Source organism: Epinephelus moara, chromosome 8, assembly GCF_006386435.1.
Source record: "Epinephelus moara isolate mb chromosome 8, YSFRI_EMoa_1.0, whole genome shotgun sequence".
Taxonomy (NCBI): domain Eukaryota; kingdom Metazoa; phylum Chordata; class Actinopteri; order Perciformes; family Serranidae; genus Epinephelus; species Epinephelus moara.
This window is the reverse complement of record NC_065513.1, coordinates 33,336,376-33,362,275: the sequence shown is the minus strand read 5'-3', so window position 1 is coordinate 33,362,275 and position 25,900 is coordinate 33,336,376. Positions and strand designations below refer to the sequence as shown.

Sequence of the window (25,900 nt, the reverse complement as noted above, 5' to 3'; positions counted from 1 at the left end):
GTCGAACCAATGGGCAGTCTGGGGCTGTTCACAAAACATTCAGGACACCACAGTTAATTCCACACTACTGAAGCTGCTCCTCTTTTTGGAACCACCGCAGAGTCGCTAATAATTTCACTTTGAGTTTGTTGTTGCCGTAGGTAACAGTATGACGCCAATATGTCAACAAGTCCAAATACCACCAATATCACATCACATGACTTTGTTATAGGATATTAAAAATACACTGGTATCATTGTGAACAAGATGATATGGCACACCCCGACAGAACAGTATACTAACATCCAGAAAACAGCTTGGTGATAGCAACAGTGAGCTTCTCTGAGCCAAAAGGTATCCAGGTGGAGGAACATACACACCTACCTATCCACCAGCAACAACTTACTCACTTCAAGTTGGCATTTTCTGTTTAATTTTATATTCAGTTCACTTTGTGCCTGATGGTGACCTAGGGGCAACATTTCTGCTCTTGCACTTAGGGACACAGTGCACTTTACATGCCCCTTTTCATTTTTAGCCTGTTTTATTCTGTTTTATTTGCAGTTTATAGTTTTCAACTATATACAAAGTTTGGCATCGTTCTCAGTTATGTATGAAACTACAACTGTAAGGAATTGTCCAATTCATCATGTAAAATGTTTTCTTTTTTCTCCAGGTGAGATAATTTCATAAGCACAACGATTTTTCTAAGGCTACAAGATGTCACAGCCAAATTCAGATCTTTTAGTCATCAAAAGATTAGTAACCCTGGCCTGTGTTTTTCTGGCATCATCGTCAGGTCGCAGATGTGAGGGCCACTGCAGAGGTTTTCTTTGTTCGGGTTATTTTTCTCACAGTGTTATTTACCTCACTTATGAATGAGCCTCATATCAACCTGAATGGAGGTTTGTTCTAAATGATCAGAGACCTTGCTTCTTTTGTTTACTTTTCTTTCAGTGGATTCAATCAAGAAACTGGACTCCTGGCACAATCGAAAGCTAACTTTTTATGTCCCTTTACAGGCCCAGAGCTGACAATACAGATAACAAACCAGGCTACAAAACAATCAAACCCAATGAAAATAAAGTCATTCATTCACTAGATGTGACCAGGAAACTCAATAAATAAAACATTTATTTTCTATTTGCTTACTGAGACTATTTACAGACAAAGACGTTAAAACGGTGTATTTCCAAATTTTAAGGAGACGTGCCGAGAAAACATAATGCGCCAGTGAAAAAAGCTTTGACTGGCTCACTCACGCCACCATTCATACAGCAGGTTGTTCTTTGATTGTGCGTTGTTTAAATAATTCCTTTAATACAACCTAAATGTCGACAATCAGTTACTTAAACATTTTTAAACTGGACAGATTTTTAGCACTGAAAGGAGCACAAATAGCTCAAACAACAGATTGGATGACAAGTAACTATTATTACAATCGCTAAGCAAACCCCAGAATCATATGATAGTGCAAATGTTTGCCTGATCTTGCACAGCAGACAAAGACAGCCATCACAAAACCATTTCTAATTCATGCTGGAATTTGCACGGAAAAAAGAAAGGCACTGAGCAAAAATGCTAAATTTGGATCTGATGCTGGATTGAGAGATATGGGCAACAAACAACTCTACCTTTTAAATATCATCTCTTCTATTATGTGGCATCATTTGTAAAAATCAAACATCTTGAAGAGACCAGCAGGCAGCGACTTGGCCAACACACCCGTTTCAAATGTTATCAGCCCATTATAATGCTTCAAATGGGGCCAACTGCACCTACCAGTTGGCCAGAAGGTGAATATTGAACACATTCTCAGCTGTTTTAAACATAGTTAATGTTGTGAAAAAGTCACTTTTTGGTTAGGATTTGGAGAACGTCATGGTTTAGGTGAGTATGTTTGTTGTGTAATTTAAGTTGCATATGGAAGACAAGTACCTAAGTTAAAACAAGACAGCACTGGGGTGCCGGTGGCGTAGTGGTAGAGCAGGCGCCACATGTACAAGGCTGTTGCCGCAGTGGCCCGGGTTCGACTCCAGCCTGTGGCCTTTTGCTGCACGTCACTCCCTNGTATAAGGCTGTTGCCGCAGCGGCCCGGGATCGACTCCAGCCTGTGGCCCTTTGCTGCATGTCACTCCCTCTCTCTCCCCCCCCTTCACACTTCGCTGTCCTATACATTAAAGGCTAAAAAGCCCCAAAAAATATCTTAAAAAAAAAAAAAAAACAGCGCTGACTTTTGGTTTCACATGGGACTCACACAGGAGTCTCCTGCGTTTGTTCAACCTATCCATCCACCCCGACCTACTCCCTATGCAGACCTTGTCGCCCTTTTCGCTGCAGAACCCGACTTCCTTCCCATCATACTTATCATGGCCACTAGAAGTCGCCACCTACCTAAAGCCACCTAGGGCAGTTGTGGGTAGGTAGAGCAGGTTGTCCACTAATCGGAAGATCAGCTGTTCGATCCCTGGCTCCTCTAGTCTGCATGTTGAAGTATCCTTGAGCAAGATATTGAACCCCAAATGAATGGTTAAATGTGGTCAGACGACTAGAAAGGCACTATATACGTAAATGCAGGTCCATTTCCCATTTACTTGACAATAAACATAAATATAGGAGGTAGAGTGGAGCCAGACTACCTCAGTAAGCTCCCAATGACAACTGACAACAGTCATTTAATGGGCTGATAACATTACAGAGGGTGACCAGTATTTGAATCCTTAAACACCACAAAGCATTTGATTTTTTTCTTTAATTCCCAACAGCAAAGACAGAACCAACTGGGCCCAGACTGTAATGGACTTAGTCCAACTTGGTCCAGTCAGTCATGACAACCAAATTAGCTCCACATAATTCATGTCCATGCCTTAAGCAAACTAAACTAATCCCTCTACTTAAGATATGCTTGGCTGTTGTAGTTTTAGATTGAAAAGCTTCTGTATTGAATGTCTGGGTGGGGAGAGTAAAAGTGAACAAGCAAACCTCTTTCCATGACTGTGAGCTGCCCCTGTGAGGTGTGTCTGGAACTGCTGCTTCATAACTGTTGTTTATGTGAACAAAAGGAAGCCGATACTCGACTAGTATTTCAGATTTCATTATCTCAATCAGAGCAAACTTCACTTCGACTCTTTACGCACAAGCACAAAAATACAAAACATACTCAATCTCTGTCAATACACACACAAACGCTCGCTGTCTCACACACACACACACACTTAAAGACGAGGCCTTTTGCTGCTTCCATCTCCCAAGGACAAGAGTAAAACGACACACAGGCTAATTGATTTCTGCGCGTGTCTAAAGTGAATGTCGTGCTCCACTAACACACGTTCTTGCATTCTCTCTCTCTCACTCTTTTTTTTTTTTTTTCTGGCCGCGTGCGGTTTCAGGTTTGAAATCAATTTGGCTGAGATGAAAGTTTTCAATTTCATTAGCTTGATCAAATGGAGCGCTGTTAACAGGCGGCGGTAATAGAAAATCATTTAGGCCGAGCAGCTCACACACTCTCAAAGGACTGGTTAAGAGCTGCTCAGAGAGGGAGAGATGGAGATGGAGAGATGGAGAGGGGGGGGGGGGGGAGAGAAGGAGGATGACAGGTGGGAAAATATCGATGGTAGACAGTGAGGAAAGAGGAGACAAAATGGGAAAAGGGACGGAGTAGAGAGAAGGGTCCAGAACAGACGAAGAGATGACAAGGAGAGATGTATCGCATTTTGGAGAAGAGATTGTGAGATGAAGTCTAAGACACATTGGCAGGGGATAAAGTGATGGAGTAAGGACAGCGAGAAGTAGAGGAAAGTAATAGGGACAGAAAATGCTCTTTATGAGAGAAAGTAAAAAAGAAGAATGTGACACAGCAGAGAGAAAAGGAAGATGGGTGGAGAGAAGGGACAGAAAGAAACAGAAAGATTAAATGTAAGAATGACTGATGACCACAGGAGAATGATTAAATGAGCAAAAATGTCACAATAAAGGCTGAGCGGAAACAGGATGCAAAGAAGAAAGGGGGGAAGAGAAAAGAAGACAGAGAAATTTGTCTCTTCCTCTTGTGTGCCTGCTAAGCATCGGCCCATTAAACCCCTGTTATTGCTCCTCAGATGTTTGTCAGAGAAAAATAGTGTTGTGATGAAAGAACATAAATAAACAATTAGCCATCAAAAGACTCAGCAAGGCAGCCGATCGCCAGCTTAATATCACCACTTCCATGAGGAAAAACAAATTGAAAATCAGTCGTGGATTAATACACGAGAGGGATGCCGAGATGAAGAGGAAATTTGAAAAAATAGAGATACTAGGAAAGAATGATGGATTCATTTATTGGATAGCTGAAGGCAACTACTGCTTCAGAGTTACAGGTTCAAATCCGACCTCATAAACTTGGCTTATAAACTTGGATCATAATGTGTCCTTAGCACCAAGAATTGAAACCTGTCAGGCCCCGCCAGGCAGTAAATGCTTGCTCAGATATCTACTCAGATCTAACAGTTTCATTTTATTAAATGAAATATTGAGAAAAGTTTAGAAAAAGCTTAAAGTAAAAGCTAAGACGAGATTCACTCTTGTTTTGGAACGAGCTTTGTTTTTTCGATGCTGTGTCCGCGATATTCGTTGCTTCCTCTTGGACACGTGCTGTTTATGGTTTGGCAGCTGGTCGCTACCTATTTAGCTACCTATTTAGTCTCTGCAGTCTCTGCAGATAATATACAGCCTCACATTTCTAATGGGTCATAAGTGATGATTGAGAGGGATTACTGCATTGGTTTTTGGCAAATCCTGCACAGCATATGTTTAAAAAATTGATTATTTTCATATGACACCCAGCCTTATAATGAAAGCAGACGCTTCTGCAGACGTAAGAATTCCTAACGCATCCGTCTATCCATTTTCATCCGGGGCAGCAGTCTGAGCAAGGTACTCCAAACCTCCCTCTCCCCAGCAACACTCTCCAGCTCCTCCTGGGGGATCACAAGGCATTTCAAGGCCGGATGAGATACATAATTCCTACAGTATGTTCTGGGTCTGCCCCAAGGCCTACCGTCTGAGTGGAGGCATCCAGGACACATCCAGATCAGATGCCCAAACCACATCAACTGGCCCCTTTCAACACAGAGGAGCAGAATGTCTACTCTAAGCTCCTCACCCTATCTCTTTCACCCTATTCTAAACCCACCCTGGCTGAGCCTAGCCACCCTACATAGGAAACTCATTTCGGCCACTTGTATCAATGATCTCATTCTTTCCGCCGCTCATGACCATAGGTGAGGGTCAGAACGTAGATGGACTGGTAAATCGAAAGCTTTGCCTTCTGGCTCAGCTCTCTCTTCACAACAATGGTCCGGCACAGCACCCACATCACTGCTGACACAGCAACAAACTGCCTGTCCAGCTCATGCTTCATTTTACCCCCACTTATGAACAAGACCCCGAAATACTTGAACTCCTTCTCTTGGGACGGTGACTTGCTCACAACCCAAAGAGGGCAATCCACCATTTTTCAGCAGAGAACCATGACCTCAGACTTGGAGGTACCTGACTCTTACACTGACCGCTTCACTTGGCTGCAATGTGTGTTGGAAGTCACGATGTGATGAAGCCAACAGAAACCACAACACATGCTTTTTGAACTGTCAAAACTCAAACTAAAATAAAAGTGCAGATTTCTGCATTTTCAGATTTACATTTGGCATTACATGAAAGAGATTATTATGGGTAGAATCTTCTCCATCACAGAATAAAAGTCATTTTAGATCTTGAATTATATCACCATATAGTAAATTTTATGGAGAAATTAACTGAGAAACTGTTCATAGATAAAATTAGAAATGTCTGTTTCAGCAAATCCAGCACAAATTCACATTATTTGATTAAAAACTCACATAAAAATGTAAATCACAATAGAGCTGTCCTGTTTTTTGACGCGTAATATTCCACACAATGGCCTGATACTCTCAGAGATATCAATGGGAGAGATACCACACAATTAAAAGTATGGTAAAAAAAAAAATCTGATTGCGATTAGGTGTCCAGCAACTCACAGGCAATTGTTATAGTTTAGCCTTCTATATTCCTGCATAGTGACACACACACACACACACACACACACACATTACTGCACATCATCCCGATAAATTACATTCAATCAAAATTCAATGAGAAAAATGAAAGCTAATGTTAATCTATTGTTAGTCTCCTCTGAGTCATTGTGTCATGATGATAATGATCAGCTAATTCAGTTTCTCTCTTACACACACACACACACACACACACACACACACACACACACACACACACACACATTGCGTGGCTAATCAGCCAAGTGAAGCTAATGTTGGGGGAAATGTGTTGCTGATTAGCCCAACCTTAAACCCCAAGACATGACTTCTAGACCTACAGTAGCGGTCACACACACATGCACACAAACAGACAGGCACACACTAAATTAGTCCGGCTATTCATGCTAATCTGAGGGAAAATGACTTGCTCATTAGTAAGACCCTTAAACCTCTCGACAGGCCTTTGAAACCCAGCCGTGTCATGGTCACTGAGAGTATACAGAAAAATACAGGCTCAGACGCGCACACACACACACACACACACACACGCAGGCTTGAGCAGAGGAAGTTGGACTATTAACAAATTTCCGGACCAATCAGTCGACTTTCAGTAACTGCTTGTAGATTCTAAAAATAGCAGAAATGTAAACGGCAGACCAAAATACACAAACGAGGATTAAAAAGTCCTCAGATAAACAAAAAGAACAGATGCCTAAAGCTGGTGAAAAGTGAGAGAAGAATTAATGTAGAAAATAAATTAAGTGAAATTGGAGATGTGACTGTCTGTGCAGAAGCAAGATTGGATTACACAAACACACTTAAATTTTAAACCCTTACTTTCCTTCAGAGGAACCTTAACTGATTTGATTCTTTCTATATCTCAATGTAAGCTTAACCATCGTTACTGCATGTCTGTCCTCAGCCCCTGCACCAATCTGAAATCTTACCTTAACCTTAAATGCCTAAGTATCTCTCGAATAAAGTGCTGTCGGAGCGTGATCACACGATAAACAACAGAAATACGCCATTCATGTTGCAAAGCAGTCCATCAGGTAATGTGCGCTTGCATGTATTTGACTGGCTGATGCAGCAACTTGCTGGATGACGTGACACTGCAGCAAAAGTTGTGCCACATTCAACTTTTTGCCAAATGGCACTGTGTTGTTCTACAAGAGACCCCTGCCTTGGCACCCACACTGCCCTGATAGACTAACACCATTTCAATGAAGGGCTGAAGTCACTCTGTAGGCAGCCTTAAAGCTTCAGGGACCAAGTGACAAGTCAACGCAAGGATTGCTCCAGTGCGTGACGGTGAGAAATTAGACAAGATTTAAACTTAAAGCTCTTTTTTCATTCTTAGCATGACCACTTTGGTCACTTTTCATGTGCGAAACCAAGTACAACATCACTACCGCCTTTGAGGGGAGACTGTCCAAAAGTGTGAGTTGTTGTTACCATTTGTATGATCCACTGCACTGAAAGACATGCAGAAGGCACAGAGTTCTCGCACAGGGATCAGGGAGGCAGTGATACATCCAGGAGGAGGCTGTGATGACAGGCTTTCCGCTTCACCTTTAACAGCAGGTACAAACTCTTTTGTCTACAGCAGACGTGATCAGACGACACAGAACATGACCCAATTCGTGTTGAACAGACTGAGCCCTTAATTGTAAGTCCGAACTCCACATGAATCCTTTTAAGACGAGGTGCCAAACTGACCTGCAACGTCCTCTATCTGACAGTCTAAAATTATTCTCACAAAAGATATCAAACACAATAAAAACATTTGAATTCACTGTTCCTGATTCACTGTCTGTCAGGTTTGCAAAGACTTTGTGGTTTAACGCGAGTCTTTGGAAAGCCAGAACCCTGGCCTTCAGCACTCTCGTTGAGTAACAACATTTATTGTTCAACGCTCATGTTTGACAACTCAAAAATATTAATTTCTGCTTCTGACTCGTTGTTACACTCAGGGTTCAAGGGACTTGTAATGATGGCAAGGTAAAGAGCAAGGCTGAAAATAGCAGCAAAGAGATTAAACTGGAGGGGTTGGAATACAATGGGTGTCTAGACACTAATAATCTGCACATTTAAATGGAAAAAAAGTGTCCATTATATGAAATAGCGTGCATCTACCAAGAATATCCACCTTAACCCTGAAATATGTCAGTGCATTATGTACATTATTATTCTATTTACAACAGACGGACAAAGTATGACCCAAGTGTTGCACACACAGATAATTGCATCTATGAAAAAAACGTTTTGAGTTCCTATTGAAGTCATGAGTCACCTTCCTTTCCAGATGCCACAAAATTGCCAAATTCCCCTGAAAATAAGGGGTTATTTTTAAACTCATAATTTGAGTTAGATTCTAGGCATTTTACTTTGGCAACAATATTGTGAGTAGATGATTGCGCATTGTGGCTCCCTAATAATACATTCCTCTGTTGGGTCTGTCATGAGTATGCCAGAGATAGGAAATGTGTGTCAGAGTGTGTGTATATGTGTGTGAATGTGAGCGAGTGTGTGTCAGTGTAAATACGTCCAGGCCCTCTAGCAAACAGTATCCTTCTCGATGAGATTTACTGATATAGAAGGAAGGGACACAGAGGATGAATACACTCTCAAGGGAAGAGAAAACCTCTGTCTCTTTTTCTCCCACTCTGTCTCTCTTCAATCTCTCCATCTCCATCGCTTCCTCCTCCTCTGCGTGATGACAAGAAGAGTTGGTCTCCTTATGACGATGAGAGCCAATTCTTTTCACTATCATCCAGCTCCTTCAGTCTGTTTGTGCGCGCCTCTGTGTTTGAGTGGTCTTGTGTGTCTGACTGTGCATACTGTCTTTCTACCCATCAAGTGGCATGGGAAACCAATTCTTTCTATGGAGGAAGACTTGAGAGGTTTTCATGTGAGATACAGAAACAATGACGAGAAAAAAAAGAATGCACCAAATACACATAATAATCCTGGGTTTCCTGAATGGGCATATTATTTAAATGTATAAAAATAGTAAGAAAATCAGGTTCAGCAGAGGAGAAGGTAATAGATGTAAGCTCAAAAGGACATGAAAACAAACCACAGTTTACCAGACCTGAGTTTCAACTGTATACCAGTATATACTAAGACTATCTGTGTTTTCTTTTCACACTGGAAAAATGACAAGTTGAAGTACGTTTATAAATGCCAGCTGGCAAAAACCAATCTCTTTTTTGAGCGTGGTGTTGGACATTATTGGCCCACCGAAATGGAAAAGACACTCGCAGCTAATAAAAGGTGAAGAAATTGTGGATGGTAGTAAGATGACTCTGCTGATGCCTCAGAAACAAAACAATAAATTAACAGAACCTTGGAAAACATGTTTACCAGGTATACTGGGAAAAGCTTTACATTGAAATCAGCAGCAGCTTTTTGCCGCTACAACCACTCCAAAGTTGTCAAAAAACAGCGCTTGGTCAGAGACTTCTGGCGCTAGATACAGACACAAAAAGCTGTCCTTTCACATCGGTATGGTACATGGTCGGCCCAGTAGCTGGGGAAACACAGCGGGACAACAACGACGATTAAGGCAGCGAAAGTCCGGGTAGGGCAGATGGGAGGCGAGGTGGATGGGTCAAAACCCTGTTCCTTTTTCCTAAACCCAACCACGTGCGTGTTGGCAAAACGTAACTTGTTGAAAGAAAAAAAGTCGATAAGCAGTGTTGTACTGACGTAGTGCATTTATTTTGAAAGAGACTGTACATTTCCTGTGGAAAACAGAAGTGTATTTTGAAAACAGACAATGCATCTAACAAGCTGAAACTGACACGGCATCTCAGAACGTGAACATCCAGGGTACCTTGCACATCATATCTCGAAATGGAAAGTCCATGACCAAACATCGATATGTGACGAGGTCAGAGTGAGAATGTGTTTGCCACTGCAAACCTGTGTATATTTTCCTGTTAAAGCTGTAATTGGTAACGTTTCTAAAAAAGACGTTAGCTGTGGGCGGTGCTTGGTTTTGGCTCGACACAAACTTTCTCCTTTTACAGCTTAACAGTACACTAAAACAAGTTTCTGAAAATGTGTAAGGCAAAAAATAGGCAATGCAGTAACCGAGTCTTGATTCATATTTGATCAGCGCTGCCTGTTTCGACAGTTTAGCCGCAGTTCACAAGCTGTGATTGACATGATTGCAGCTGGGTTCGAGACTCCTCTGACAGCTCTGATTGGTCGTTTTAGTTCAGCCATGGTGGATTTTTGCAAATGCTAGTAGAAACACTTTGAGACAGAGGAGGAACATGATTTTTTCAAAAATGATCCTTCTCATGTGCAACTGTCTGGAGTGACAATTTCAGCAAACTGCGGCTTTAATGCAAAATATTCAAATTAAATTCCTATCAACTGTAAAAATTGCGCACTGTGATATATAGGGAAGAAATTGTGCATGACGTTAGACACATTCATATCTGTACACCTGCCCATTTCACCCACAGTGGTGTACTTGTGGCCATAGAGCAGAGGCAGTTGTGGCAGAAGCATTTTTTTTTCAGATTCAGGAGCACCTTGACAATATTTTTTGAAAAAGCGGAGTGTTTCTCTTCTGCTTTCCCAAACAGGTGACCTTGCAGTCACACCGTAATACCCAGAACATACAAGATACACAAAAATCAATACGGGAAAAACCTGAGAATTTCATGACCGTGTACAAAAGGAGGCAGGGAGTGAAGACTGCCTCCTGTCCACTTCTACCAGTCCACCCAGTACGCTTCTCGGTGACCCTCTCTACTGCTCTCTTTGTGCTCTAACCTTACTGTCGCCATGACAAAAAGGACGTGTGTGTGTGTGTGTGTGTGTGCTTGTGTGTCTGTGACACAGTGGCAGAAGGAAAAAGGCTTACACTGAACAGGTGTGATTTCCTAACATCATGGTGTTTGGCAGCCACACACACGCACACGCTCACTCTTCCCCTTCCTTCTTGCATTCATGAGCAATTGTTAAAAGTTCACATTTTCCATCTCTGAAATGTCCTTTGTCTGATTTAAAATCCTCTCTATGACTTATTTTCAGAGAATAAGCTCCCTCTGTGTGTGTCTGTGTCTGGATGTGCTCGAGTGATTGTGTGTGTGTGTGTGTCTTGCACGCACGTGTGACCATACGAGTGTGTGCCTCAGTGAGTCAGCGAGCCAGTGAATGAAACCAACAATGAGACACAAAGAAAGATGCAGTCACAGAGAGCAAGGAGAGGGAGCGCAGAGTATAGAAAGGACAGGGTGAGAGACTACCATTGTGTGTGTGTGTGTGTGTGTGTGTGTGTGTGTGCGCGCGTGTCTCAGTGATTTTACATCAGTAATTATTAATGCTCTGTATTGCATGAGTAATGGTGCATAGTGCTGACATTCTGCTACAGGTTAGCAGTGTAGTGCAAAACGCGCTCAAGCACACAGCAGGAGCCACACACACACACTCTCTCTCTCTCTCTCTCTCTCTCTCTCTCTCACTAACACACACACACTCTTTGAACAGTGCAGAGCTTTTTCCAGCATTTGACACATAAAGTACAATCTGCCACATGGCTATTGCACACATTAAAAAAAGGCAACCTCAACAAAAGTGGAGGCATTAAAAGTGAGCTGCTGAACACCGAGGTAACCTGTTTAAAATTAGGAAAATGTTTGTGCATGTCCTCTAATTTAGAACATCAGTAAAACTGTCGACTGCCGAGATATCCTGGTGTACAAATTTTAAGTAACACCGGCCAGCCAATCAGAAACAAGAATATTGCGTGGACATGCTTAAGAGTAGACAGCCCAGGGCTCAATTAACAAAAAAGTAGGTGTTATATATTTGGGTTTTTTAAAGAACTGTTGTCAAGATATGTTCTAAGCAGGACATTTTACTGTTGAAAAATAATTGTCACTTCAGTAGTAAAATCCATGTTGTTTGCATTTCTGCACTGCAAATTCTTTTCCTTTTTTCCCACCCTGTGAGCCGAAACCAATATATCTGCATTAAGCTCATATTAGTTGAAACATCCAGCTATATAAAGGTAGCAGTAATAGCCAAAGCGATTATAGAGATATACAAAGATGCATTGTGTATATGCACATGCATGCAACAAACACACACATATACAAGGATAAAAATACAACCCATCAATATTTACAGTAACATTACTGACTGATGATGCAGCACAACAAAGTGGAATAGTATCTTTAAAAGTGGACCAGTCACAGCAAGAACCGCCTGCAGCTAAAGTTTATAAATGCTGACTCTCTGTTTGATTTGCATGAGCATATGTAAGGAATTCCCAGGCCGCCCGCCCACATCAGACACCCTGCTGTGAGTACAGAGCCGAGTCATGACCCCCCCTGTGACTACACTCAGCCTCTGAACCCTCAAGACCAAACTTAACCGTTTGCTTCTGAAGAGGCGTCTTTCTGATGCTCGACGTTTGAACAAAACCAACAATGACAACCTGAAGACGACCTGGATGATGCAATGGCAGAGTGATGCAATTACGGTGAAATGGAGTGACATGAAAATAGAAACGCCATTCAGGGAATAATGAGACAATAACATAAACGGGGACTACTGGCGAGATAAAGGCAGCGCAGTCAGTGACATGTGGTGCTTGTAACTAAAAACAATACAGTACAGTGAAACTGAGCAATAGAGGCTTTTAAAAGGTGGTGTTTTGTCTGTGGCTGGAGTCAGACATGGGGGTGGAAAATACTTAAGTATTACAGGTGACAGCTTCAGTGTGGTTGCAAACAGCAGCACACACACCAACACACACAACCGCAGGTGACTAAAAGCCTATATGTGACTACTGTAAACGCACACAGGGGCACAAGGAAGGCAAGTGAGCAGTGGAGACAACACACTGAATCTGGCAACACATGCAGGGAGAGAGACAGAGAGGAAGAAGGCAAGGTTGGTGTTTTGCTTTTTAAAACTGCCTTAGGTGGCCATTACAGCATTAGAGCCTGAGCTCTCCAATGCCCAATAAAAACTGTTAAACCACAGCCAAGTCGGAATGGACTTCTCCTTATGCATGTGTGTGAGGGAGATGCAGAAAGTGTGTGTGTGTGTGTAAGAGGAAGGCAGCTGAAATAGAGCAAGAACAGAAAGATACTACCGCCATCCTTAGTGTCAAGGGAGCTGCTAAACAAGAGCAATATGCACATTCAGACAAAAGCTACAGACAGTCCATGGGCAACAGGATTTAAAAAAACTGCCTTTTATATTTCATTCCACGTGAAGAAGAGGAGAGGAAAGAAGGTGTCAGGAGGAGAGCAAGAGCGAGAGTGTGTTTGGCTGATTTAATCTTTTGGTTACTCAGCCGTTTTGTCGGGCACAGCTGTTTGGTCTCCTGTCGGTGTGCCGTGCGCCGCGGCCACGGCGACCACCGCGCTCCGGAGCGCACAACGCAGCGACTGTTAACTGCTCAGTGGGCCGTGAGTGACCGGAGCTGATTAAAACACACACACGCGTACAGGCGCGCGCCCAGACACAGAATACACTCAGGGGAATGTGATACTAATTCCAAAGGACTGTCATGTGCGTGGAGAACGGAGGCGTACAAGTGCGCACACCATATCTGTCAGCCCTCTTCATCTTATGCTGCTGCTGCTTCTTCTTCCTCTTCTTGGGTTTTTCTCCCGGGGATAAGTGGGTGGTGGTGTTGCCCGACCTGAATTCAGAATATCTCAGCCCTGTTTTAGTGTTCTTGAGCAAGACAGTGAGTCGCCATCTGCGCACACACGCTCTGGATAAAAGAAGCTGCTGATTTCAAATGAGCGTAAATTGTCTTCTGTTTCTAAGACACGCACCACAAGCCATATCCACATAAAATACATTTAAAGAGTTATCTAATGAAGTCACTGCTTTTCATATTTAGGCAGACGTGTATGGCATCTTGACCTCTCTCTTCTTGCTTCCTATTTCTCTGTATAACGTGCAATTTTGTAGGCTAGACGAGGAAAGAATCTTGAAGCTCATGGGTCAATTTTAAGAGGGGTGAGGCGACTTCCCTCAATTTAAAAATACCCCGAGAACCTCCTTCACAGCACCTCATACAGGGACACTCATCTTTAAACCGGATTCCAGGAGCGCAGGAGAGGTCATGCGCAACCTGTCACAATGGTTTTCACTCCCCAAAAGAAGTTTTAATCTTATTTTTGTAGGACAAACGCTGCCATTAGTCTTCTCCGAGAACTCAAACGGGCACCCGGGGCCGGTCAGCCGCCGACTAAGCCGGGGTTCGGGTGTCTCAGATGGCACCGGTTAGTACGCATCTGTCACTTGACGCTTCGGCTCAGTCAATTACTTATTATTCCGCACACACGCACGGATACAGGAGGTGTCAAGGTGAATATGGGCAAATCGATCGTCATTTGGCTTTCCAAAAAAAAAAAAGAAAGAAAGAAACTTGCTTCATTTAAATTTCCAGAGCTGTGTTGACATGTTGGCAGACATAACCTCCAGCCTGTGATCACCATATGGCAAACACAGTCTCTTAGAATGTCACGAAAGCGTCTTGACTTCGTGCAACTTGTTCCAGTTCATCTCTTTAAGTGATGACTGCTGTCATGCTGATTACTGTGAGGATGAAGAGCAGGTGAACTGAGTAGTGTTGGGGTTCCCTTCATCGACATACCTGTCTAACATCAGTCCTCTCCAAAGCGCGCACACATACGCACCATAAAAGGAGAAATATCGACAATTCTAACACACATGATGCAAGGATTGTGCACTCATCCATGGTGCCTTTGGGGACCACAAAAAGTTGGAGAAAAAAAGGAAAACAAGCAGAAAAACATACCGAGAGTGGGTGTGACATTCCCGATTTTCCAGCCCCCCCAAAAAACAACACTGGCAACAAGTTTTCGCCCGCATCTGCATCTCTTACCTTTCCACAGGGAAAGAAGAAGCACCGTCTTCCAAAGGCGACATCCCACCAGCGCGCCTCCCCTTCTCCACACCGTCTCCATCCCTCCTGTCGATTAAAAACCTCCGGGACTGTTCACAAAACGGACAAAAGGGGATCTCTTATTTATTTTTATCTCTTTCCCCTCAGACAGATCACCACCGCATCAGTGCCATCAATAATCTCAATTTGACCAAACTGCGCTCCCGCTGTGCTTGACCTAAGACACCGCGCAGATGAGGTTTGGAGTAAACTATAAATCCTTCTTGAGTCAGTAATAAAAAAAAAATGAAACCCCCGATGGGCAATTCCGGTGCAGGCTGGCTTCTTTTTTTTAATCCTCCCCCTTTAAACAAAAAAACAAAAGTCTGCGGTGTGTCTCCTTCAAGACAGAGCCGTGGAATGAACCCGTTTTCCCCCGTGGTGAGCTTTCTCCACCGGTGCGCTCCTCTGCTTTATTTATCCAAACGGGACAGCTGAAAGCTGAGGAAGCCTCAGTGTCTCTCCCTTTATCTCACTTTTCTTTCTTCCAAAGTTTAAACAGACCGGCGGAGTGGACGAAGAACTCCCCCGACGAATTAAAAAGTCCACTTCCTCGGCGGTTTGGAAACAACAAAAGCCGAGAGAAACTCTGTCACTTAAGGCTCGTGTATTAAATAAAATCCAAATTCCGCTCGCCCGGCAGCAGCTCCGTCCGCTCTCCTTCTTTTCCTTCCTCCCTCTGTCTATCCTCCGACTATCCTCCTCTTGCTGTGCGTGTGATGCATGTGTGTGCGCCTGGGTTCAACTTGAGAGGCTGTATACACTCGTCCGCGGGATGGAGGGAGGAGAGGAGAGGACAGAAGAGGAGGAGGTCTGACGCTTCCACCAGCCGGCAGAGGAGGAGGAGGAGGAGGAAGAGGAGGAGGGCCAGCGGAGGCTGTGGGGCTGAAGAGGATGGGGGGGTGAGGGCGGGATTCAGCCATGTGAGTGACAGTGAAGCAGCCAATGGAGGGTGGAGGAATTTATTTGGGCTTTTTATCCATTTCTTTTATCATTTAAGATTATTTATGTGGTTAATTCTTCATTTTATTATTATTTATTTATTTATTTCATATCAGAGAGGGGCAAAACCAACAATGTAGACCAACCAAAAACAATTTGGGATTTATTTTTATTTATTTATTTTTTTTTTCAAAATAAAAGAAAGTGAAAAACACACAAACATAACTGCAAACATAGGGATTAAAAGCCAATAATTAAAAACAAAATATCTAGAATTTAGCCTTCGTGGAAACAGATTAAAGAGATGTTGCTGCACGCTGCAGCTTGTGCTGCTGAACAGACTAAAACTCAAGTTTAATATAAGAAGATATCCCACGAGTGGAAAGCCTGTTTCTCTTTATGCTTTATATGTGTGTGTTGGTGTCAGCTGTGTGTGTGTGTGTGTGTGTGTGTGTGTGTGTGTGTGTGTGTGTGTGTGTGTGCGTTCACGTGTTGTTTATCCTTTCAAAGCCTCGCTCTGCATTATTCATACAAAGACACACGCTACACCTGTTCTCTCTGTAATCGATAGACGCCACCTTCGCACGAGCTCTTATGTAGACACGGACACACACATACACACACACACATAACACACATCCGCTTCCAGTGGCGTGTGACAGCTTGTGATACACCAGACACCTTGTAATAAAACTCATTCACTTTCTATTGATAGGACGGGGGGGGGGGGGGGGGGGGACGGGGCGGGGCGGGGCGTGTGTGTGTGTGTGTGTGTGTGCGAACAAGCCAGAAGAGAGAGAGAGAGAACATTAAGGTCTTCTTTGAGTCCGAGACGATATTTCATAAGGCAGCGTGCCTGGTTCCCTTTGTCAGCTAAATGTGTAAAAGCTAAAGAGATGACATTGTGACTTATTGAATTGCAAATCAGTCCGTCGGCGGAGGGATGGGAGGATTTCCGGAGACGGAGATACGTGAGCATCGCTGCCTGTCTGCCTGCTTGTCTGTCCATCTGTCTGTCAGACTCCACGGGCCTGTGCAAGAGGCTAAGAAGGAGCGACAGCCCCCCCTAGTGGCACATGCAAAGAAGAGACACCAAGCAGAAGACCTTCTGTACATCCATCCTTCATCTGTCCTTAATGAGCAAAATATGTGATTGTCATTGGAGATGCTTTGGTGCATTCATTCATCTTCACCTTGCTCTCTTTTTCCACTTGTCCTGTCTCCTTGTTCTCACTTTCCCCAAATATTTCCAGCCTCCAAGACACAAGCCGACCCCCTCTATAACACCCAGGCAACCGCCATCCCTCCATGTTATGGAGCACAACCCAAATTTTAAAATATCCCTCTAATTTCCCACAGTGTCTTCTCTCTCAGCCAGCCACAGCACTCCCTGTGACTTAAGCTTAAAGGATCTTTTTTTAACCGAACTATTCCTCTTGGGGCCTGCAACCGAAGCAAGGCATTAGTTCAGCAAGCACGCCGTAAAATGTAATATTTGTACAAATACAGTGTCTGTATACCAATGAGGCCCCACTGGCTGTTTGGAGGAAATTTGACACAGAATAAAAAAGAATTGCAGATAATTCCCTGTATATCCAGGGACGAAAAACAAACACTTTCAAAGTAAGAGTAAAAAAATCTGCTGGTGAAAATATAGTGCCTCATCTAGATATTTGTTCTAAGCATTCTCAGCTTATGGCCACCAAAAAGGGAAAAGCACCAATACACAACTGTCTTTCTCGTGACAAAAGTGAAATGGGCAAACTCCTATTTTTCTTTTCCTCTTTAAGGTTATTTCACTTGTCATTATTAGAGGAAGGCTGCAGGCAGCAAATATTCATTATATCACAAAAAGGAAGGCATTCATCACAAAGATTGCATTGTCAGTAACTCTTCAGATGCAACCTGTCATTGATGTTATGTGATAAATGAAGAAGAATATGCTCTCTAAAAATGGCTTCTCAGTCATGTGGCTGCTCGCTGTGCTTATTCACCGCCAGACTGACCACAGACACTGACCTGTTCTACTTTTGCACTTCAGTCAGGATGAGCCCCATGCAGCTGAAATCCTTAATTATAGAAGTCCCACTTTTTTACTGCGTGGTTGTCGGACTTTTTCCTGCACTTTGTATCCACTCCCATGAGGAGCTATTCAAAAAGTGTTGCTCTCATTTTCAGGTCTGTTTAAAAGCAGCTTGACAGCGTTTTAAAGGAAGAATATAAACAAGAAATAGGAGATGAAAGTGAAGGATGTCTTTTTGAATTTTGATAATTGGTGACTGGCTACTGCCACGCTGCACCTGAAGCAGACAGAAGCTTCTGCAGGTTGACTTAAACGCCACAGATTTTACAATTTACCAACACAAAGAGAAGTGTGGATAGGAGAGATAGACAAATTTGTATTTTAGACGAGGAGCCGCTACAGTTGTGGTACCATCATTAGTTCGAGCGTGTAATATTTGGTGTATTCAGAGGTGTTGAAGAATTGAAGGAGAGTGTACAACTATCGAGGTGCTTGCAGGTAAACATCAAAGTAAGGCGGGGAAAGCAGCAGGCTCACTTTGATGCGATCTTTTCATTTTTGTTTCATGAATCAACGGCACATCTTGTCTTCCCCGGGCTGTGCTGATTCATGAAATGTCAATAATTTATCAGAGTTGTATGTGCCTGCACTTCCCCTCCTCACTTTGACTTCAGACACTTATTCATTCACACAATCATCATCACACTCAAGCAAAATATTTCATAATTTTGGTGTCCTTCAAAATCTGCACAGTTGCAAAAAGACCTGCGTATGCGCGGCAAGGAAGGAAGTGGATCAGGGGTGAAAAGGAAAGCTTTTTACTCCTTACCTTTAAACATACAGAGCTCTATAAACGCACACTTCAGCTGCATCTCAACAAGTGTAAGAAGCCCTCTCCCTCCCGTCACTGTCAGGCTGCTGCTGTGCTCTGCCCACCCTGAGGTGATGGTGGTCATCACTGCACTTGTCTCAGCTTCTCTCCCTATGGCTTCTCAGTGGTGAGATGACCTTTGCACTGCGAGTCACTTCACATCTTCTGTTGCTGGCCGAGAACTCATCTTTTAGAAGGAAATGCTTTATATCACTCCTGTCCAGCTGAAATACACACCACTCTGCCAGTGTGTGCAGCTGTATAGATTTTTCCTCAACACTTGTAGTAGAGAAACACTCCTTCCAAAATCATCTTATTCTGTGTCTTTTCCTAAACCTTCAATAAGAATCATGACACTGCCATGTACGTAATCCTCGTTTCATCAATTAAAAAGCAAGGGGCCAGGATTATCTGAAGTTTATAAGGGACAGTTCAACCGAAAATCTAAAATACATATTCTTTATTTAGAGTTCGATTTCCGGTTTTGGTGTACGAGCTTAAACCAGTTTGATTTTATGCAAACCGGCTGAACCGGCATGTCATTATAACACCTTCTGGCAAATTAAAAAGTATTCTAAATCTGCATCCTGTGCCAACGGCGACATGGTACTAAATCCAACATGTATTGCATTAATAATACATAATATGACAGTGTGATCAGCATAATATTATGTTTACATACAGACCAATGGTGCCGCAAGTGTCTGACTGGCTGTGAGTTGAGGAAAGTGTCAGGACGCTTCACATTTCAGAAGATGGAACAAAGTTCATGGGTTTTGGGGTGATGAGAGGAGCTATGGCAAGAAAACTAAAACTTGCACCAATATGACAACATATCGGATGTTAAACTAACATAGGAAGTGTCCTAGATAACCGCAAGTGATGCAGCACTGCCCTAGTGAGCTGAATTTCTGTCAAATGGTGTGTTTCTATTCATTCCTGTCGCTCGAACAGCTGAAACATGAAGTCAAGACAAGGAATTATCTTCTTATTTCACGACAAAAAAACCTACACGAGGTGGCAGCTGGCTGAGGAGAGATCACCAGGGAGCTGAAAGTTCCTGGTGAGCTAAATGACCATCACTAATAAGCTAGGCTAGTTGCCGTTGGCTATGATGTATGTCATGTCTGTTAAATATCACAATATAAAACATGTGTTTTCTGTTTAAAAAAGTAACATCACACAGTAGGACGATAGCAAGCACTCACTCATATTTCAAGTGGTTAGGTCACATGGTTTGTTAACATGAAGTAGGCCTAACAGACGTGCATATTTAATGGATTTAGTGGGGACAGAGAGCTGTGATGTTGCGTGATGTGATGCAATAGTCAGATGCTCGTTTGATGTTGGGACACAGTGTCATTGTGTTCTACTTGGGAGCAGTGACACCTGGTAAAATTCAATATACTGGTCCAGTCCAGTGGGGTCTTTGACTTCATATTAAACCACTTTGAATTTTTTTTTACAGCAGCCCAACCCTATTTTTCCATCAGTCTAGACTGTCTTGGTGTGAGTTGCCAAGTGTTGGAGACATCTGCCATATTGATGTCTGCCTTCTCTTGAAAACATGGAACTAGATGGCACTGCATTTGAAAAACTCAGCAGCAATGTCTCTTTCCAGAAACCATGACCCGGTTACTCAAGATAATCCACAGACCTTGTTGTGCACAATTTCATGTAGGAACTATTTTCTGTCTACCGTGCATCTACTCATGGACAAGAGGCTCACGCTTGTGAAAGCGCGAGATGTAAACATTAATGGCGTCCTTCTCAGCTGACCTGCGATGTTATGAACTAGCAGTGGAGGCACACTTACTTCTGAGTGGTGATACGATTATTTTGAGTAACCAGGTCAGGCTTTCTGTAAAGAGACATTACTGTTGAGTTTTTTAAATGTACTATGATGTGTTTTGGCACTTTGAGCACCACAGGCTGAGTACCATTTAGTTTCATTACATTCAAGAGAAGGCAGACATCTCTTTGGCTGATGTCTCCAACAGTCAGCACGTCACACCAAAACAATCTAGATGCATACACAGCACTACAGGTATGAGAAAACATGCATTTTGGATTTGGTGTTCAACTGTCTCTTTGACAACTGTTCAACTGTCCCCAAAGGAAATTGTTGCCAAAATGTTCCTCTTTGTTAACCAAAGGGGTTAAATCCAGATTACTCTGTGGGGCCTTGAGCCAGAAATATCAAGACTCATTTCTCTAGCTCAATGGTGCAAACCTTTCCAAACCTAACTCAAAACCTTCTCCAAGAAAAGTTTTTAAAATAGGGGAGAACTTCTAGCGAGGGACACGGGCCCAGTCAAGCTTAATCTTACTCACATCATAGTGACCTGCCAGAAGCAGGTCTGCACAGCATAGTGTGAAAGGTCCAGCCCAATGCGTATCACATTTTCAATTTCACAGTATTATTTAACAAAGGGCATGGCCAGATGAAGCTCCCCAGCTGTCAGTGTGGTGGAACTCTAACCTCCCTCTAATTGTTCAGCTACAACAATTTCATATATAAAATGTTATCTTAGCAGTCACAGATTTGAATGGCCTCACTGGTCGACAGCATTAATGGGATTTTTGGCTGATTTACAGGCTTTTTATTAACATAGGCTAAATAATCACAGCCTTTGTGGATGGGTTTGAGGTTCCAGCAATAAAGTATTTGTTTTCACTGGTAAGCAGTGGAAGAGATAAGGTTTCTGTATATTTTGAAGTCATGTTGAAGGCAGAAGACGTCTGCACAGTCTATTTCAAGAGAGGTCAACTGAGCAAGTTCTTGTACAAACTGTCTCTAATCCTTCGTCTGGTAATTACTGAAAACATCTGACCTTCAGTTCTTGGACAGAAATCACCAAAGCATATTAATGTAAATAACAGAGATGTATATGTGGTGCAAATAGAAACTAAAGGAGTTCAGTTGGAGCCTAATTGGCCTAATTTTAGCATTCAACCTTTGTTGTGTGCAGCAGAGAGCTTCTTGTATTTTTAAGGAGGATGTTGCTGTGAAAAAAAGCAACAACACTAACAGAAGGTGGTTCCTCAGCGTGTGAACAGGACCATGTCCCTTCAACTCACTGAAGACTGAAAAGAGGTAAAAATAAACTACATATGAAGCTTTTTTTCAGCTGAAATGCCACCCTTAAAATCATTGCACTGGATCTTTACGATGCCTGATGTTGCAGACTCCTGCAATGAGCTGCAGAGTGGACAGTTCCACGGTGCTGAAAATGTGTACTGATGGATTTTTTTTTTAATCAGCAGTTTCTCCTACATCATGTTAAACACATACACGTTTTTTATTGAAATAAAGCCAGAAAGGTAGAAACCTATAAAACCCACTTTATTAGGTACACCTGTTCAGTTGCTTGCTAATGCAAATAGCTAATCAGCCAATCAGGTGGCAGCAACTCAATGCATTTAGTCATGTAAACACGGTCAAGACGACCTGCTGAAGTTCAAACTGAGCATCAGAATGGGGAAGAAAGGTGATTTAAGTGACTGAACGTGGTAACGTTGTTGGTGCCGGACAGGCTGGTTTGAGTATTTCAGAAACTGCTGATCAAATCATCTCAAACTGGTTTCTTGAACATGACAATGAGTTCACTGTACTCCAATGGCCTCCACAGTCACCAGATCTCAGTCCAATAGAGCACCTTGGGGATGTGATGGAACGGGAGATTCTCATCATTGGATGTGCAGACAAATCTGCAGCAACTGTGTGATGTCATCATGTCAATATGGACCAAAAACTCTGAGGAATGTTTCCAGCACCTTGTTGAATCTATGCCACCAAGAATAAAAAAGGGAGTCCAGCCCGGTACTAGCAAGGTGTACCTAATAAAGAGGCTGGTGAGTGTATGTTGGCCAACAAGTAACACAAAACTATACAGAAATGCCAAACATAAGTTTGCCCACCAGAGAGCATTGACAAGTTCTTATTACATGTCCTGCTTAGTTCATATTTTGATCACAATTCACAAATACAAAGGATCCTAAAAAAATGTTATTTCTGTTATGTGAAAAAAAGAATGAGTGTTGATTTCTAATGCAGAAAAATGTAGTATGTTAAGCTCTTTTTGGTTTGTGGGCATTTCATACAGACCTCACCGTCTTGTTTATTTTTAACCTTTAACATTAACAGCTGTGTCATCTTCGTATTAGATGGTGAATCAACAATGCATGAACAGAGGAATGAGTAAAGAGATGACACATTGTGCGTTTAGACATTAATCCTTCACTTGCTGCTGTAAACTGATGTCCACAGTTATATATACATGGATGTTGGGTAACTTTGGATAGAATCATCCACCATTTAAGGTTCCCTTCCACTCAGAAATGTTTTTGTTTGTTTGTTTAATGTTTATGTTCCTTAAGACAGACGTGTACCTGGGCAAAGTTTGTCACTATAGAGGTGTTTTCACATTCCTCTACTGTGTGTCTGTGTGTCTGTGCACTTGCCTAAAAATCTAAGATTTGGAAGTACGCCTGATTAAGATAGATCAGGTACATCACACAATTGAAAGTCAATCACTGCCCAATACACATATCAAAACACGAAACACGACTTTAACACAACACTGACAATGAAACCTGAAACCTTCAGTGCAGAGCAGACTTGTCATAGAGATCAGAGTTAGCATTAGCATAGTAAAAGTTTTGACAGCAAACCTGGTCAAGTGTGCAGTTTTTTTATCCTACCGCTGTCTGACAAAATCCCCGACAGAGCATGTATTATGGTATGTTTTACAACCATTACCACATTGTCAACTACTGCCAGTTAGCCTACAAGCTAATAAACACCATAAAGATGCTACCTACACTTACTATTTTGATACACCTGCTAGCACAACAGACTCCTCATCTGAGTCTGGGTCTGACTGAAGCTCAAACATGTATGACTGAATCTCTCCAATGTGTCACACTGGTCTTTCACCGGTCAACACTCGGGCAAGCAGCGCAGGACAAAGCAAAAAGCGAAGCCTACCACAAGCAGCAGTTAGGAAGGGGAAAACCTTGTTAAACAAAATATAAGTATACTATAAGAACATACTTTATAACATGCGTGGAGGGACTTAAACAACTCTGTCTGCTGAGCCTAAACCTTGACAGCAGTGTACCGTAAGTGTATCGGGGGGCGTAAATATAGTGCAGTGCAGGCAGTGCTGTGGCACTGGGGCCCGTGGGAGTGTAGAGAGTGTGGGCCCTCCAACAATGTTTTGAGTGGAGAATGGGCCCTTATGAGTGACAGCCACCTTGTTCAAAAGAAGAACTCTTATTAAATTAAAACAGTGTCATTTGCTTTATATGCCCTTGAAAATGGCAAACCCATCTCTGTCATGTTTAACTTTTCTTTTTTGTAAAATAGAAAGTAGCATCTATGACAAAATTATATGCTTATTCTGTAACTATAAATCAACTAATCATCAACTTTAATTAATAATTTCTTATTTTCTTTGATGTGTTTTGTGATATACAGACATGCAATGATGATTGCTGGGTAATATGTATTATCCAGAGTCAAGTCTCTGATCATGTGACGGAGACGATATGTGCATGACTGTGTGCACTGAGCCCCATCGTAACTACCTTATGCCACTGAAGTGTGTCATATGATCACATAAAGGGGTGCACTAAATGGTAAGATTGCCTTTCAGCACTTATGTAAATCTTTATATGGCAGACTACGACCAACTAAACATCATGAAGTTTATGTGTAGCAAAAATTCAAACTCCACTTCCCTCAGAGAAGCAAATGTGGAGCTTTAACATTATCTCTGACTGGAGGTCGTGGTTTGCAGTACTCAGCTATTTATGCACCACTCCACCTGAGTGCACGTATGGTACATTCACTTTGAAGTACTCAGAGGGGCAAGGTGAAGTGGTGCGACTGAGAGAAGACACTCATACTGTGATCTTTAGATACTGATCCTGGGTCAAAACGGTGTTTGTGTGTGAGCGCATGAGACAAAGAGGTTTGTTTGCTGCGGTAGAGACGGCTTTCATCCTTATGTTTAAGTGCTGAGAGAGAAAGACAACGAGAGCGAGGAGAGCTGTACAGATAGCGCCCCGCTCTCTCGCTCAGGTCAAATGGCTCTTGTAGAAATTCTGTCGACAGCTTGTTCAGACGTTACACTCCACTCAGAGGCTGGAGGAAGATGACCGCCACTGACAAACTTCCCTATTTACGCCTAATTCCCTCACGCTCTCTCTATTTCTCTCCAGTTGGGAAACCATAGCCATCTCTTTGCTCAGTGGAGCAAACTGAATACATTAGAATCCAATTAAGGCTGGTGTCGAGAGCTGCTCAGGGTGTGTGTGAAGCCGTGTGTGTTTATAATCTCATGTGTGTGTCCATGTGTCCTGATCATATATGATATTCTTATACCCAGCCAATGTATGAGTAGGGTGTCTGTGTGGGTTTTTTGGGGGGGAGACAGCTTGTGCTTCTATGTAGACCATATCGCACATGTGCATCTTTGTGTGTGTGTGTGTGTGTGTGTGTGTGTGTTTGTGTTTGTGTGTCCAAGAGTGTTGCTATTACATGAGTTGTCATAGTGCATTGAGTCAGTGACATAGGACGCCTCTCTGTTTCACTCCAACTGGTTTCTGCTGCCATATTAACACACAGCAAGACCACTGTCAGGCACGGTAAATCAGACGAGTAATGTGTGTGTGTGTGTGTGTGTGTGTGTGTGTGTGTGTAAGGGAATCAATAACTCTGTGTTGCATTACGTCTTGCCCTTGTTNACTGGTTTCTGCTGCCATATTAACACACAGCAAGACCACTGTCAGGCACGGTAAATCAGACGAGTAATGTGTGTGTGTGTGCGTGTGTGTGTGTGTGTGTGTGTAAGTGTGTGTGTGTGCGTGTGTGTGTGTGTGTGTGTGTAAAGGAATCAATAACTCTGTGTTGCATTACGTCTTGCCCTTGTTCAATTTAAAACTGGGGAAAGACACAGCTACGCGCGCACACACACACACACACACACACACACGGACACATGAAACACAGGGAGAAAGAAATGGACCACTACTGAAGATATCACAGATGGATACACACAGCTGGAGAG

The 25,900-nt window shown here is 42.7% G+C and overlaps 1 protein-coding gene across 1 annotated transcript in view; it reads right to left on the bottom strand.

Moving 5' to 3' along the window:
- si:dkey-215k6.1 (transmembrane protein 132D) overlaps positions 1–15,682 on the bottom strand; it is a 406,733-nt gene extending 391,051 nt beyond the window's left edge. The window contains exon 1 of the mRNA XM_050051540.1: positions 14,929–15,682. Coding sequence (XP_049907497.1) covers positions 14,929–15,010 — 82 coding nt within the window. The 5' untranslated portion in view covers positions 15,011–15,682. The remainder of the gene's footprint in view (positions 1–14,928) is intronic.
- Positions 15,683–25,900: the final 10,218 nt, after the last annotated feature.